This window comes from Cynocephalus volans, chromosome 10 (assembly GCF_027409185.1).
Source record: "Cynocephalus volans isolate mCynVol1 chromosome 10, mCynVol1.pri, whole genome shotgun sequence".
Lineage (NCBI taxonomy): Eukaryota > Metazoa > Chordata > Mammalia > Dermoptera > Cynocephalidae > Cynocephalus > Cynocephalus volans.
Genome location: NC_084469.1, coordinates 32,781,654 through 32,797,880, shown reverse-complemented (window position 1 = coordinate 32,797,880; position 16,227 = coordinate 32,781,654). Strand labels below are relative to the sequence as shown.

Genomic DNA, 16,227 nt, shown 5'->3' with positions numbered 1-16,227 from the left:
CTCTGTTTGCTATCCTTTATTAGAGGGTCCCACATCCTCATGGGACTCCAGCCAAAACAGACAGGTCCCCCAAATATAGCAGGAGGCCTGGAAGGGGAGGGGAATGACTTACGATCCCACCACACCTCCCTGGACACAGAAACCCACCACAGACAGGCAGACAGACAGGGCCGGGGAGAACTCACCTCACTCTGTTCTCTTCCCCTTGTCCCCACTCGCAAAGAAAGTCAAACACTGGCTACGCAGCCCCCTAGCCCCCCACCCCACCCATAGCAGCGTTTGTGGGACCCCCCTCTGCAAGGGGTGGCCCCGAGGCGGCTTCCTATCGCTCTTCCTTCACTTTGGTTTGCTCCTGGCAACTCCGTGCCTTCCTCCTTCCCTCAGCCTCCGGCTCAGTCACCCCTGGTCTTCTGTCACCTACTCGGACCTTCTCTCTCCTCTCCAGGGCCTCTCTGCCCCAGGGCTTCTGGGGAAGCAGCTTCCCAGCGTCTTCCCTTCTCCCAGCAAGGGGCCCACCAGGCCCTCTCTGCCCAGGATGCAGGACTCACACGGCCGCCCCGCTCTCCTTGAGGTCAGGGGCTGAGCGCTGCCGCCTCATTCGCGGGGGAGTAGTGTAGGGGGGGTAGCGGGGCCCTGGGGGTCGTGGGGCTGGGTAAGGTTGGGGCTGCTGGGGATAATAGTTGTGCTTTTTGGGCTGGAAGTGCTGGGGTTCGGGCTGTGTGGAACCCCCTCCCCGGGATCGGCCCCCTCCATCCAGGGAGTTCCTGCGGGGACGGTGGGACCTGCGGGGACTTGGAGGCCTACGGGCAGGGGTGGCTGGAGGGGGAGTGACCTCCTCAGGGGTTTGAGGTGGAGCTGGGGCCTCCCCACTCCCCATCCCTGGCCAGGACTCCCGGTGCTGGGGATTGCTCTTGAAGGGGAAGCGCAGCTTGCAGTCGTGAGGAGGCACGAAGCGGGCTGGGGCCCTACGCAGCCCCCCACCCCGGCCCCCAGAGCCCTGCAGTCCCTGCAGCCGCAGCTGCTCCTGCTTGAGCCAGCGAAGGCGGCCACGACGGAAGGCAGGGTCTTCCTCCATCAACCGCGACACCCGCTCCCAGCTTGACAGGGGTGGTGAGGGGGGCCGGGCTGAGGGCACTCGGTCGCTGGGGGCTGCCTCCTCTACTGCCTCTGACCCTTCAGGTGTGGCCCACGTGGCCTCACTGGCTTCGTCATTCTCATCCTCATGATCCTGGGAGGGAGAGGGGGTGAGAGAAAAGGAGAAGGGATGTGAGGAGAGCTGAATCCTGAGGACGTGTGGATCCACAAGGATGTTAGAAGGACCTAGAGTGGCTGGATGTCAAGGGGTCCAGAGAAGGGCTTGGAGATAAGGAAGCTAGAAGAATAGTGGATTAGGGGCACAGGCTTAACAGCCAGGTGGCCTGAGCTCAGTCCTGGGTCTGCCACTTCCTAGCTGTGTGGTTGGATCCTTGGCTTGTAACCTCTCTGTGCCTCAGTTTACTCATCTGGAAGATGACATCAATAACAACAGTACCTAGTGCATAAGGTTGTTATAAAAAATGATTCACATTTCAGATAGAGAACAGAGCAGGGAGGACAGGAAGCTGGCACAGCAGTGGCTGCTACAAATGGACAGAAATGGATTCATCGAGAAGTTATTTCAGTAAAGGCCTCAAGGAAGAGAGGAGCAAGCTATGTGGCCACCTGGGGGAATAGCATTCCAGGCAGAGGGAAAAGGAGGTGCAGAGGCTGAAGTGTGTCCAGCATGTTCAAGGAACAGCAAGGACACCAGCGAGGCTGGAGTGGAGTGAACAAGGGAAGAGGAGGAGGAGCTGCGTTCAGAAAGTTGAGCCCTCAGTAACCAGGAGCTATGATTAAGACTGACTGTCGTTCCCCATCAGAAGGGAAGCTGGACTAGAGCAGAAAGGGTCCCTGTTAAGTGGCTAGCACCAAGTCTGGCACAGTAGGCACTCAAATGTTTATTTGAGCGAATACATGCAAAGCAAGGACAGATGATACCACCACCATTCAAGGGGCTACTGTGAAGATTAAACAAGATAACACACGAAAAGCACTCAGCACAGCGCTACCACAGAGTTAATGGTCAACCAGAGAGGAGGGGTGATTATCAGAGGGTACACGTGTGTGGAGAACATTCTTTAAGCTGTAACTTAAGAATTAGTCACTTTAGGGGCCGGCCTGTGGCTCACTTGGGAGAGTGTGCTGCTGACAACACCAAGTCAAGGGTTAAGATCCCCTTACCAGTCGTCTTTAAAAAAAAAAAAAAAAAAAAAAAGAATTGGTCACTTTAGTTCAGTAGTTCTCAAACTTTATTGTACTTCAGAAACACCTGGGGAGCTTATTATCAATCATTCATTATAAATGCAGATTCAGTAGGTCTGGGATGGGACCCAGGAATCTGCATTTGTAATCAGCAGCCTAGTGATTGTGAGGCAGGTGATTCATAAACTACACTGAGAAAAACTGCATTATACTTCCATTAACATTTTTTAAAGACAGAGGGAGAAGGAGGTAGGGATCTGAGGTGAAAGGTCAGGTTCCGAAAGGGACAAACTGAAGGAAGAGAGAAGAGGAGGGACAAAGCCAGGCTGGGGCCTTCCTACCTGGGTCAGGGGAATGACCCTCTCCATGCGGAGCATGCGGTCCCTCAGGGCCTGCAGCTCACGGTCCTTGCTGCTGTTCTGCAGCTTCACTTCCTGCAGAATCCCCGTCAGCTTGTCGATGTGAGCCCGGAGGTCCTCCACCTCTGCCCCGCGTGCTCCGTCCTCGCTGCCACCTCCGCCGCCGCCACCACTGCCTCCTTCCTCTTCACCCACTGTGTCCCAGACATCCCGGGCCACAGCCCTCCAGGCATCTCCGGGCCCTTCCGGCTTGCCATAGGTACGACACAGCTCCCGCATCTTGAGGGCGGCCAGGGCCTCAATCTCAGCCCGCCCGTGCCGGAAGTCAGCCAGGGCCACCTCGTAGCAGATCTCCTTCACTGCCTGCATCTTCAGGTCAGCCATGGTGGCCCAGCGGGGGTCTTTGCCCTGCAGCCGCCGCCGCTGGGGGATCTGATAAACCCTGCGAGGGGCTCTGCGCTTGCCGCTGCTGGGCAGACCACAGCGCTTGACGATGGTCTGGACCGTGGTGGGGGGCAGCTGCTCCCGCAAGGAGGAGATCAGCCGCCAGCTCTCTTCACAGGAGCGCTTGTCAGAGTCATCCCCGCTGTCAGAGTCTGCATACTAGGGCCAGAGAGAAGATGGGGAGAGGGCAAAGGCCATGCAGAGGCCAGAGTGACCCAAAGACAACAGAAACACCCCCATCAGAGTGGCTGGGTTCAAGTCCTGCCCCCACCCCTAACTAACTTTGCATCCTTGGGCAGACTGCTTAACCTCTGCTACAGATACATTTGGAGAATTAGTGTATGCCAAGTATTTAGAACAGTGCTGACACAGAGAAAGTGATCACAGATACTAGGTGTAGATAATCAAGTCTGGAATTCTGTGCAGATATATTACTGCTCAGGATCAGATTAAAGATTTAAAAGTCCATTTAAAGGACAATCTTAGTAATAGTACAGGCTGGCCAATTAGCTCAGTTGGTCAGAGTGCCACCCAGGAACACCAAGGTCAAGGGTTCAGATCCCTGTACCGGCCAGCCACCAAAAAAACAAATAACAAATAACAGTACAGCTGGTACTTGGGTATGGTGAAAATCATAAAGGCAGCACAGGACGAATGGAGTTTGGGAATCCCCAGTCAACTGGGAGGAACGTGACCTCCATGCACACAAGGTTTCCTGCCCCATCAGAATACTCTCCTAGCGGTTTTTCCTCCTAGAGCCACCCCTACCTCTCATCCCTGGACCTACCTCCTACTCTGGTTCAGATGACCAGCCCACCGAGTCCCAGCCCACCCCTCACCAGTCGCTGCTGCTCCAACAGAAGATCAGCTTCTTCCTTTTCTTTCCGGTACTGATTCTCCAGATCCTGCAGCCTGGGATTGGGTGAGGAGGGGAGGGAGAGCTGTGTGGGGCTCTGCAGCCACCTCAGTGGGGTATCTGACAAGAGGACGATGCTGGGGCCTGGGGGCTGGGAGAGACAGCCTGGAGGCCACGGGGCACATGGGTACCCCCTCGCACCTCTTCTCCATCTCCAGTTTGATGTCGATGCCTTGCTGCTCCAGCAGTTCCTTCTGGGCAAAGTTCCAGTCCACAGGCTCAGAGGGTGGTCCTGGGGGCGGGGGGACCCCTCGTTCCCGTTCCAGCCGTGCCTGCTCCGGGTGATTGAAGCGGAAAACATGGTTCTTGCCCATCACAATCCTATTCCCTGGAGACAGGAAAAGGGAAAAGTAGACTCACTTCCCCACAGCAGCAAACCCATCCCCAGCCTAAGGCACATAGGACCTTGCTCCCAAGTCCCCGGGACCCTGACACCCTTTGTCTCATCACCCCAAGTTTGAGGGCAGTCAGAGCTGACACACCCGTGGTTGAGCCCAGGAACCACCCCATCCCTGTTGACCAAAGGGAATGGGGTAGGGGTGCTTGGCAGCCCCTTCCTGTTTCCCTGGACAGCTAGAGACACCAAGCTATCGTCGCTGCCAAGCTCCTTCCTCATATCCCCAGGCTATTTCTTATTAATTTCAGGTTCCTACACTAGAATGAGCCCAGAAAGCCCTAGGACTTCCTTCTTAAGGCCACGTCCCAGACCCATCACTCTGAGACCCGTCTTCTACCTGACTTCAGCACCAGTGGCTCCGTCACAAGTTTCCCATTGACATATGTCTCAGCTCCTTCACAAGGCTCCAGGGTGACCACCACTGAACGGAGGGAGACAGGAAGGGAAAGATTAGACCCTGGGGGAAGGTGGGTGATGGTCACCAATGCCCACCTTGCTTTACTCCCCAAAATAACACATGCACCACCAGTCCCACCCCCAGTACCTGTGGGGGGGTGCCACGGCCCTCTGGTGGCAGGCAGCACGGGAAAGGAAGAGCAGAAGGAGGGTTAGAGCCCCAACTACAACTCACAGAAGCCTCTGCAGTGGCTCCCTGCTCACCCACCACCATCCTCCCAGCAGCAGCTTAGAAAACCAGGAATCCTCAGGCTTCATTCCTCATGTTCAACTGGTCAGAGGCCCTGTCATTCTGCCTTCCAGATGTCCATCCCAACTGCTCCCTGGCCAGGCCTGGATTCCTCCAGCAGGCTCCCAGCCCACCTCTCTGTCTGATGCATCTTGCAAACTACCACCTGACTAATCCTCTCAAGCCACAGCCAACATATGACAAGATAAAGTCAACCCAACACAGACATCTGTCAAGGCTCCTCAGTACAGATCACTGAGCCTGCTGCTTGCTGGGGACTGAAGATGCCCAAGGCAGCTCCCTGCCCTCATGAAGCAGTGACTCATTGTCACAGAGGAACCTGATATTCCAAAGACCCAGGCTCTGTGACTCTCAGCCAGGGTGCTGAGCAAGTCATCTCACTGCTGTGATCTTCTATAAAATGAGTCATGAAATCTTTTTTTTTTTTACAGTGTAGTTGAAAGGCTCAAATAAATAAACTATAAAACAATATGCAAACATGAGTTATTTATACTAAAACTAACAGAGAAACACAGAAACTGGGATGAACTGCAACATCAGGCAGAGATGGGGACTATAGATGCTATGAGAGGACAAAGAGGACAGAGACGAATACGGCTTAGGGGCACAGGACTGGAAATGATTATGTGGAAGTGGTACCTTCTAAGCCAAAGGGAGACTCAGATTTCAACAGGCAGAAAGAAATGATGGAGAAGAGGAAGAGGACAGGCAGACACAGCTGCGGTGGTGCAGTGTGTCCAGGTAACAGCAACGGAAGAAGGCGGAGAAGGACGGAATGCAGGTGGCTACAAGGGGGCAGTCTAACCCCACCAGGCCCCAAAATTCATTCACTGATTCCACAAATACACTGAGCCCCTACTATCTGCCAGCACTGTTTTATTAGGTCTTGGAAATACAGCAGCGATAAAAAACAAAAACCTCTGCTCTCATAAAGCTTAGCTCCGGCTGGTAAGACAGACAACAAACAAAATAATCTAAAGTCATTTAATTCTAACAATTTTTTTAAAAGCAGAGAATCGAAAGTCTCCACTAAAAGAAGGGCTATCGCAACACCAAGGTCAAGGATTCGGATCCCTGTACCAGCCAGCTGCCAAAAATAAAATAAAATAAAAGAAGGGACAGGTGTTACAGAGGGAAAATGGGGCCACGTGAGGAGACAAGCACTCCAGCCAGGCCAGGGCAGCCTTCTCCCTGTCCTTGACCCCACAGCAACCTGGCAGCCCAGGACACAGTTCACAGCACAGCCCCTGGAGCCTGCCATCCTGTGCTCGAATCCAGTTATGCCATTTCCTGCCAAGCTGTGTGGTCTTGGGCAAATCACTGAGGCTCTGAGAGCCTCAGTTCCCTCACCTGTGAGCTGAGGGAGAAATGCAAAGACCCAAGGCAGATGATCAGTTAAGTAATAACTATTCTTCTACGTCCACACCTCTGTCCATGCTGCCCCCGTCCTCTCTGCCTGTCTCTGGTCAAGTCTTAAATCTGCTGTAAGAAGAGACCCGAGTGGCTTAAACCTCTCCAGCTCCCACCCTTTGGGGCACAGCAGCACTGGCAACTTTCACTGTGACTTAACAGTCTCGGGCATTCCTGTCATCTCCCCAAACACGCCGGGAGCCCCTGGAAAGTGGGCCACTCCAGGGCCTTGCATGGCTTTGGTATCTCCCCTAGCACACAGAGGTAACCACAGAACAGGAACTTGGAAATAACCCACTGAACTGAACTGATTCAAGAACTTTCAGCCCAAAGTGCCGGAAGCGTTTGCTGTCACTGGGACTTGAACCAGACCAGAATGACTGTGTTAATCTACTGACCCTGAACCAAACTGAAATTCAATGGGCAGGTCTTAAACCTGAGCTGCTATCAGCCACACCATAGTGTCTTTTATTTTTAAAAATGTGCTGACCACGCTTGCCCCACATCCCTGTCCCCTCAAAGGCATTTGGCCAGGTACTCCTAGTCTTTGAGGCACAGCGCATGGGATATGTATTGACAGAAAGTTCATGTGTACCACATTCTGTCTCCCTGCCCTCCCTCCCAACTCATTTGCACAGAGCTCAACTTCACTTGGGCCTACCTGAACCCAAATCATTCCATTTTTTTAAGGTGACTGAACCAGAACAAACTGGTGACCTAAAAATACACCCTGAATCACACAAGTATTGTGTTATTGATGTCAGAAAGGCTAGTACCTTTACCCTGAGGGTTTGTGATTCCTGAAAGCTTTTGCTGCTATGGCTACATAAGAGCTAAAGTCTCCAAAACTGGGACCAGAGGGACACATGGACCATTAACTATCAGAAACCTTTGCAGTCATCACTAGATAGAAGCAGGTTTTCCACAGAAATAACTCAGATATCCCACTGAAACAAAAACAGGTTTTCATAAAAAATGACCAGGCTGTAATATTAGGCTGAAAAGAGCAAGGAGAAGGATGAGATCTCCATCCCCCAGCATGCCAGTCTTCTGTTTCTGCCTCGGGACCCTCACCCCTCCCTGACCATGCAGTGGTCTGCCCTCTCGGGCTGGGTGCAGAGAGCCAACCCTTGGCATTCCCCAACTCATACCCATGAGCTCAAAGCCCCTCTGAGGGCCAAGACACATCCCCTCCCTATGTGGCTGCACTCCCCAGTGCCCAACCCAGGCCTCTGTGTTCAGTGTGTGCGGTGGGACATGGGAACTGTCTCTCTCCTTGTCTGGCCACTCCACTCTCACCCCCTCAGCCATTACCTTCTCCATCTGGCTGAGGGATGCTCCGGAACAGACAATGTTGCTCCCTGATGAACTGTCCGGTCAGCTTGATGTCCACATCTACCTGGCCAACCCTGGGGAAGCAATGGCCAACATTTTCTGAGTTATGTGCCAGACATTTGCCAAGACCCTCCTGAACATGGTTCATCCAGCTCCACAAGCCAACCACAATTAGTCCCATTTCACAGATGAGGAAGCTGAGGCTCAGGGAGGTAAAGTACCTTGCCCAAGGTCACGCAGCCGGGCAGTGGTGAAGCTGGGACGTGAGCCTTCTTAGTCACTGTGTTACACAGCAAGGGGGCAAAGCGAACCAGGAGCAGACAGGCACCCTCAGCCACAGCCTCCCACCCATGCTTAGGGCTGATCACCCTAAGGGTTCACTCCCTACCCACGATGATCTCCAAGGATAGCCACAAATGTCTGTGGTGGGAGGAGAAGGGGCGCCCTCACCCCTTTAACTACAGGAGGCACCAAGCCCCAGGGCTTTGTGAGCCTCAGCCAGTGAAGCCACCTGCCCTCAGCCACAGCGCTGGCCTCAACAATGTGGGGCGGGCCCTGTCTCCCTTCTCCCTCCCCTGTGAAGAGTCCCACCAGGGGATGCCAAGGCAATGATGTTAGGGCCTAAGACTCTGGTGGTCTAAGTTTCCCACCAGCTCTTCTGCCTAGTAAATCAAGAGCCATCCTCACATGTGCGGGATCAGTTTGGTCCCAGGAGGCATCTCGCCCTAACCAAATTGGTGGGTGGAGGCACGATGGCCCTGGAGCAGGCAGGTTCAGCAACTTGTCAAGAAGCCAGAAGAGCAAGCAGGGCTGTGGAGGCAGCTGCCCAGAGATCTGGGGTGTCTCCAGTGACCACCAGAAAAGGAAGGCACCAGTGTGAACATCCCTCTGCAGCCACACCCCAAAAGGAGAACCACCCCACCCCAAAAGGAGAACCACCCCACCCACACCCCAGCCACTTGGTACATGCTACCTGGTGACACCATCTTTGATGTGGTAGAGCAGACATTCAGACATCAGGGGGTCTTCATTCAGGTTCACCAGGTGGGGAGTCTGAGGGGCAAGAGGAAAGTGATCAGGGGAAGGCTCCTGAGAGCCAGTGAGGGCTGCCACCAGGACGAAGGGAGGAGGAACGGAAGCAGACACCCTCTGGGTCCTGACACTGCGAGCTGCTCACCCCTGCCCTCATGCTTGGAAATCTCTCCTACCCTCCTTCTCCCATTATCCCCCTGCCCTAAGGATCATCTTTGGTTCTTTGGTTCCCACCTCTCACATCAACTGCCTTCAGGACAGCCCAACCTCACACAATGGGGCCTACAAAAATCACCACACCCCGCCAAGTCAGCCACCTCCTAAAGGCCTGTCTCTTCAGAGGTGCGTTGGCCCCCAAACTCCTTGATGGGAAGCCTTAAAATCCACATACACCCTCCTCTTCTTCCCTGTCTTCCCTCTGTCCCCAGGTCCCATCATTTCTTCCCTCAAAACATGTCTTGCAACTTCTGGAGGGTAAAGGAGGGGCTGGGTGAGGAGACTGGACTTCTCACCTTTCACTACACCTTGAGTGTCTTAGGAGCAGGGATTACCGTCATAATTACCATTTAAAAATAAAAGTGTCACTTCAATTTAAAAGCAAGTGAAACAAACAAACCTGTTTCTAGCTGTCGACTCCCTGACTTCCCTGACACTGCCCCTGCCTGGGCCTGCTCCACCTCAGGCCAGAGTCACTGCAGCAGCTGCGTGGAGCTGTCCCTGCCAGAAGCCCCCTGACAGAATCCATCCCACATACCTGGCTGATCATGATGCTGCTCTGTGCTGAAAACCCAGCCCATTCCCTTCCACCAAAGGAAGTTTTCCTGACTTCTTTCTGATATGATTTCTCCACCCCCCCCAGGCATGTAACTCAGTGGCACACAGGCCTTGTTCCCTCTAGACCCCCTCAGGCCACAGGCCACCACTCCCAGAGGAGTCTCCCTCCCCATCGTCTGCTGCCTCCGCCCACACCTGTCTGCCCTCTGCACCACCTACCCCAGGCCTGACTGGCTTCCTGCCACCTCCGCAGGTCTCCCAGCTTCTTGCCCATACCACACCATGGCATGTCATTGCTTCTCCACCAAGACCTTCCAGCTGGCACCCCATGCCCACCTGATTCGAGCCTGCAATTTACCCTGACATCCCTGAGTGTCCTCCATGTCAAGGCCAGCCCACCTGTCCAAGCCCCTTTCCCAGGCCCTCTCACCCACTGTGGGTGCCCACCCAGCGGACTGCTAAGCACTCCCTCCAGAGGCCAGCCTCCAGCATCCCTGGCAGCCCACCTGCCTGGTGAGCACTCCCTCACCAGAACAGCCTCCCTCCCCCCTCCACCCCTACTCCCACCACCACCTGTCAAAATCATTCATGTCCCTCATGGTCTTTCTCAAATGCCACTTCCTCCACGAAGCTTTCCTAAGCCTTCCAACCGAACACAAGTCCACCTGCCTCTGCTTTACAAGGATTTACTGTGGGCTTTCTATGAGTGTGACCCCATGAGGTGCTGGGTGGGACAGAGCAATGAGTCATACCCAGATGCTGCTGTCCTATCTGTAAGGAAATGAGTCAACTTGGGGAGAGGAGACTTGGTGTGGAAACACCATTCCAAGTTGGGAAACAGGAGCCTAGTAGAGGAGTTTCTGATCCTCGAACACCCTCGCTGAGTCTACTCATTCACTCATTTGTTCCAAGGGAGTCAAGTGCCACCGTATTCTGGAAGGGACTCACATGAACTCAGGGGGTTCAAGAAGACTTCATGGGAAAGGCAAAGCGGGGGCTGGGCTCTGAGGATAAGGAGGGCGTGAACACCCAGACGGAAGAAAGCTCCAGATGAACACAGGAGTGTGAGCAGAAGCACAGAGGCAGGAAAGAGCAGGGTGTGGAGGGGAAGCAGCCAGTAAGGGAGGCCTGTACTTCTGTGACATGCATCCCAAGCGGCTAAAGCCCAAGGTTGTGTCCACGCGGGATACAACGTGCATCCATCTGTCTGCCCCTCCATTTAGGCTCTCCAGCAATCGCTGCTGCAATACTTCTCTTGAGGGAGTGCTCACATCCCCTCCCTACACTGCAGTGTCAGGCCTGCTTTGGGACTGGCAAACACTGATGGGCTCTGGAAACAGAAAGAGATCTATTCCTGGGAAGAGGGGACACGATTTGGGGAAGTGCTTTTCAATTTTTGTTCAGCCTGGGAACTCTTTGTTCAAATGAAATCTTATCTAGAAGCCCAGGGCGTCGAGCAGATAAGCAGGGAGCTGCTCAGGCCAGAGCCTGGTCCTGCCCTTCCACTTCAGCCCCTGAGAAGGAAGGTCGGAGTATGAAAACCACTGATTTAAGAAGTCCTTAGTTCTGGTGGTAGGGGTCCCAGCAAAAGGGGAATTTCCTTACGCTCTCTCCAAGACAAACTGTAGCCTTTCCTTTAGAACCCAATTCTCCACCCGACCATTCCTGGGTTGGAGCTACCTCCAACAAACCCATTTCTCCCAAGAGTCTAACAGCTCTCCCTTCTGAAATACACATGCCTTTTAAACATGGGAGAATATGTTCATCCTTACCACCTTGAGAAAAACGCAAAAGTGAACTATCCTAAGACACCTTTCTCACCAGTCACACTGGCAAAGATCAAAAAGTCTGATAACCCAGGATGTTGAAGAGGGTGAGGGGAAATGCGCCCTCCTGTACATTACTTTTGGAAGGATAAATCAGCATGGTTATAATCCTCAGAGGGCACTGTGGCAATATATATCAAAATTTTAAATGGCTGCCATTCGACCCAAAATCACCACTTCTAGGAATTTGTTCTACAGAACACAGACCTATATAAGACTATCCATTGTAGCACTGTTTAGAGTATCAAAGAATAGGAAATAACCTAAAATGTTCTTTGGTAGAAAGCTGGTTAAATAAATAAATTATCCCGTGTCAACACAATGGAATATTCTGATACGGTGAAAAAAGCAAAGTAACCTTTAAAATAAAGTATGCGACCACTACTATTAAAAAGGCCATAGGAGGGCCGGCCCGTGGCTCACTCGGGAGAGTGCGGTGCTGATAACACCAAGGCCCCAGGTTCGGATCCCATATACGGATGGCCGGTTCGCTCACAGGCTGAGCATGGTGCTGACAACACCAAGTCAAGGGTTAAGATCCCCTTACCGGTCATCTTTTAAAAAAAATAATAATAAAATTTTAAAAAATAAAAATAAAAAAATAAAAAATAAAAAATAAAAAGGCCATAGGGGCCGGCCCGTGGCTCACTTGGGAGAGTGTGTTGCTGATAACGCCAAGGTCACAGGTTCGGATCCCTATATAGGGATGGCCGATTGGCTCACTTGGGAGAGTGTGGTGCTGACAACACCAAGGCAAGGGTTAAGATCCCCTTACCGGTCATCTTTAAATAAATAAATAAATAAACTTAAAAAAAAAAAAAAAAAGGCCATGTGCGTGTGTGTGCGTGTGTGTGTGTGTGTGTGTGTGTGTATAATTATATATATCACACACATCTGCACATGCATAGACTATCTCTATGAGAATACATTAAGAACTGATAATGGGGGTTGCCTCTGGGAAGGGAACTTGAGCGTGGGAAGAAAGGAGACTTACTTTTCACCACACATACCTTTTAGCGCTATTTGAACATTCTCTCTGATACCTATTACCTTTACAAGAACAACTAAAAACAAAACAAGAACTGGCCGGTTAGCTCAGTCAGTAGAATGTAGTGCTGATACCACCAAAGTAAGGGTTGGGATCCCCATACCAGCCAGTTGTCAAAACAAAAAACAAAAAAAAAGAACTCCCTCCCTTTGGTCTCTGGGCTTAGTAGGTAGCATCCCTGTGCAGTATTAAGCCCTCCAGGGAAGACACACCCATCCCATCAGTCTCCCATTCCTTTCTGCCTTTTCTCCATCCCTGCAACTGTGGTGGAAGCGCCCCAGATACAGGCACGCAAAGATGGCTGGAAGCTATCTGAGATGTGGCTGGGTCCCAGGAGGATCTGGCTCCCTCAGAAGGACCCCAAAGCCCTGGGTACCCAGCCCTGGACCAGGCCCCTCAGCCTGGCCTGCTGCTGTTAATAATCCACCCCGTAGCTCACTCCCTCCCTCACTGTGGTTTGGGCCAGGCATGACCAAACCCCTCTCCTCTTTTCAGACCAGGGGTTCAATGATCCCTGCTTTCTCAGTCTCCCAGCTGAACCTGACCTTACGAAATAGAGAGGAACCTCCTTCCAGTAACCCACCACCTCTCCCAGGTGGCCTAATCCTGTTCTACTTCACACCACGGACCAGACAGGTTTGGCTGGTTCCCCAGTGGGACTGGAAGTTCCTGCTCTGTTCAAACGGGCCTGCACATCATCCCTTCACTGGTATGCACCAGTACAGCTGTGCTGGTTGTCTACAGCCAGTGTCCACTTTGACTGGTTGGTCCCTGTGCCTCCCACTGAGCCTGACCACTCCTGTCCTGCTTCCTTCCCTCCTCTCAACAAAGATTTACTGAGATCCTACTAACTAGCAGGCACGTGTCAGGCTCTGGCATGTCCCACTCAGGCAACATGTATCCAGAGCCTGCTTAGCCTCGTGTTGTCCCTACACCTCTCTACCCTCCCATCTTTCAGGCTCCACTTTCCAAACCACCTTCTCCAGGAAATCAGTTCCCATGTATCTCCAGGCCACAATGATGCTTCCATCTACAATTAGCCTCTCACTGCACTGAGAATCACTATCTTATAGCACAGTGCTTACTCCTACTCTACTTCCTTTACAGTCTGGTCTTCCCAAGTTATTCTTTTAAAAAAATTTTCAGGGGCCAGCCCGTGGCTCACTTGGGAGAGCGTGGTGCTGACAACACCAAGTCAAGAGTTAAGATCCCCTTACCAGTCATCTTTAAAATATATATATATATATTTTTTTTTTTTTTTTTTTTTTTTCTCAGTTACTTTTTTTGGCTAGGTAACATATGCACAGGATACAAAATTCAAGTGATATAAAAGTGCAGACAGGGACTAAGTCTCTATCCCAACCAACCTCCAATTCCCCAGTACCTCTCTCTCTCTCCTGAGGTAACCATACAACCAGTTTCTGAGTCCAGAGATAAATCCTATACATGAACTCACATACACACATGTCAGTGTACATTAGCCAAGACCCAGATTCTAAGCAACTCTTGCAATCCCCTTAAGGGCCAGGACTGTGTCATCTCTGTGGTCCCTAGAGTCTTTGGCCACAGGCACTTAATAAGCACCAGACTCTCTGGATGTCAGATGAATAGATGGAGAAGGCAGCGATAGCCAGACAATGCAGAGAGAAGGTGGCAAGAAAGGTGACAGAGGGCCGAGCCTGTGGCGCACTTGGGAGGGTGCTGCGCTGGGAGCGCGGCAACGCTCCCAGCGGCCGCGGGTTCGGATCCTATATAGGAATGGCCGGTGCACTCACTGGCTGAGTGCCGGTCACGAAAAAGAAAAAAAAAAAAAAAAAAAAGAAAGGCGACAGAGATGACAGAAAGACAAGTCTAAGACCTCAGAGGGAGAGACCAGAGTTAGAACTCACTACCATGCCACTGCCAAGCCTTTTCTCTAAGCCTCCAAAGAGCTCCCTAGGCCTTTTTACCCAATCCCTCCCTTACTCACCTTCTTTGGAGAGAAGACGCCCACGGTTCCCCCATCCTCCCGGACGGCCACCCCCATCTCAGCCAGCAATGCTTCTCTGTGGGCAAAGGAGAGGCGAATGTCAGTCTTGTCATCACGACCTATGACCTCCTTCCCTGCAGGGCCTGACCTGACCTCCCTTCCCATCCTCCTCCTTCTAGGGCTCTAGCTGTCAGCCCCAGTCCCTCGCACCTCTCCATCCTCAGGGCTTCCGTCTTGCGTAGCTTCTCTTCCCAGGTCTCATTCAGCTCAGCTATAATTTTCTCCGTCTCCTGGGGACACAAGGACAGGCAGGGATCAGGATAGTGGGGACAAGTACCTACCATGGAGGCCATGCTACTCCTGGGATTCCTTCTTCTTCAACCCTGGCTTTGGAGAAGTAAACTCCCAGCAGCCCCCAGACCCCTACCCTTTTTGCCAGCTCCAGCTTCCCACCTGCAGCCTCTCCATGGCCTCCTCAGGCCCAATCTGGGGCTCAGTGTTGGGGGAGAATGATGGCTCCAGCTCCCCATTATGTGTGGGGGGAGATGAGGGTGAAGCTGGGGCAGTGGGAGACGATACAGCTGGCAGAGCACCTCCAGGACTCCCTTCTTCCACCTTCAGGCCTGGAAGGAGGAAGAATCGAAAGCATGAGGCTAAGGAAAGAAGGAACTGACCAGAGATACAGAGGCGGCCAAGGGCTTCACAGAGGACCAGTCTGTAAGAACTGCAGAAGACATCTGGTCAACCTCCCACCAGGCAGGGAGCCCTCCTAAGCAGCCTTGACAAATGGGCACCCAGTCTCTGCTTGTATCCAGGGACGGAGAGCTCATTATTAAATGAGGCATCCAGTTCTTTCCATTGTTAGAGGACTTGCACTTAGCGTTGAGTTGAAATCTGTCTCACACCGTGTGCTCACTGTTTCTAGATCTCCTCTCTGGGATAAGAAACTACTGCTTTTTTTCCTGCAAGACAACCCTTCAAATATTGGAAGGCAAACATCATACCCACCTTATCCTTCTCTTCCCAAGAACACCCTTATTCCCCACACTGTGCCTCTCAGTATCCTGACTACCCTCAATGGATGGACTCTAAGACCAAATGCAAGGTCCATACTTGCCCTGGTCAACATGGCTTATACATCCTCTAATATGGATTGCACATCAGCAAGGCTGAGCATTACATTTTAGAAATCATCCACTGTTGACTGCTAAGCTTATGGTCAACCATAACCCTGATGTTTTACAAGAACTTCTGTCAAGACGAGCGCCCCAGCAGCCTCTGCTTAACAATTTACTGTTTACTTTATTTTATTTTATTTTTAAAGATGACCAGTAAGGGGATCTTAACCCTTGACTTGGTGTTGTCACCACCACGCTCACCCAGTGAGCTAACCGGCCATCCCTATATGGGATCCGAACCCGTAGCCTTGGTGTTATCAGCACCACACTCTCCCGAGTGAGCCACGGGCCAGCCCAACAATTTACTGTTTGAACCATAAACATGGGACTTGCCATTTATTCCTGCATCTGTCATTTTATTAGTTCCAGGAGCCTGACAGGGTTCCTCTGAATCCTTACACTCCCCAGAGAATTAGTACCTTCCAGCTCTGCAGCATCTGAAGACATATGTCCCCTCTCCATATCTGTGTCCGTGTCACTGAGCACATGAAGGGCTTCACGGTGGGTGGTACCTCCCTGGCCCCAGGACTGGGCAAAGCCAAGTGGGGAGGGA

The 16,227-nt window shown here is 52.2% G+C and overlaps 1 protein-coding gene across 2 annotated transcripts in view; it reads right to left on the bottom strand.

The window, feature by feature from the left end:
- KIF1C (kinesin family member 1C) overlaps positions 1-16,227 on the bottom strand; it is a 23,170-nt gene continuing 6,943 nt past the window's right edge. For both annotated transcript variants that reach the window (XM_063112461.1, XM_063112459.1), the window contains exons 14-23: positions 14,950-15,119; positions 14,707-14,786; positions 14,497-14,572; positions 8,821-8,900; positions 7,827-7,921; positions 4,734-4,817; positions 4,141-4,327; positions 3,923-3,995; positions 2,622-3,242; positions 1-1,228 (exon numbers count right to left, since the gene is read on the bottom strand). In XM_063112461.1, coding sequence (XP_062968531.1) covers positions 545-1,228; positions 2,622-3,242; positions 3,923-3,995; positions 4,141-4,327; positions 4,734-4,817; positions 7,827-7,921; positions 8,821-8,900; positions 14,497-14,572; positions 14,707-14,786; positions 14,950-15,119 — 2,150 coding nt within the window. In that variant the 3' untranslated portion in view covers positions 1-544. The remainder of the gene's footprint in view (positions 1,229-2,621; positions 3,243-3,922; positions 3,996-4,140; positions 4,328-4,733; positions 4,818-7,826; positions 7,922-8,820; positions 8,901-14,496; positions 14,573-14,706; positions 14,787-14,949; positions 15,120-16,227) is intronic.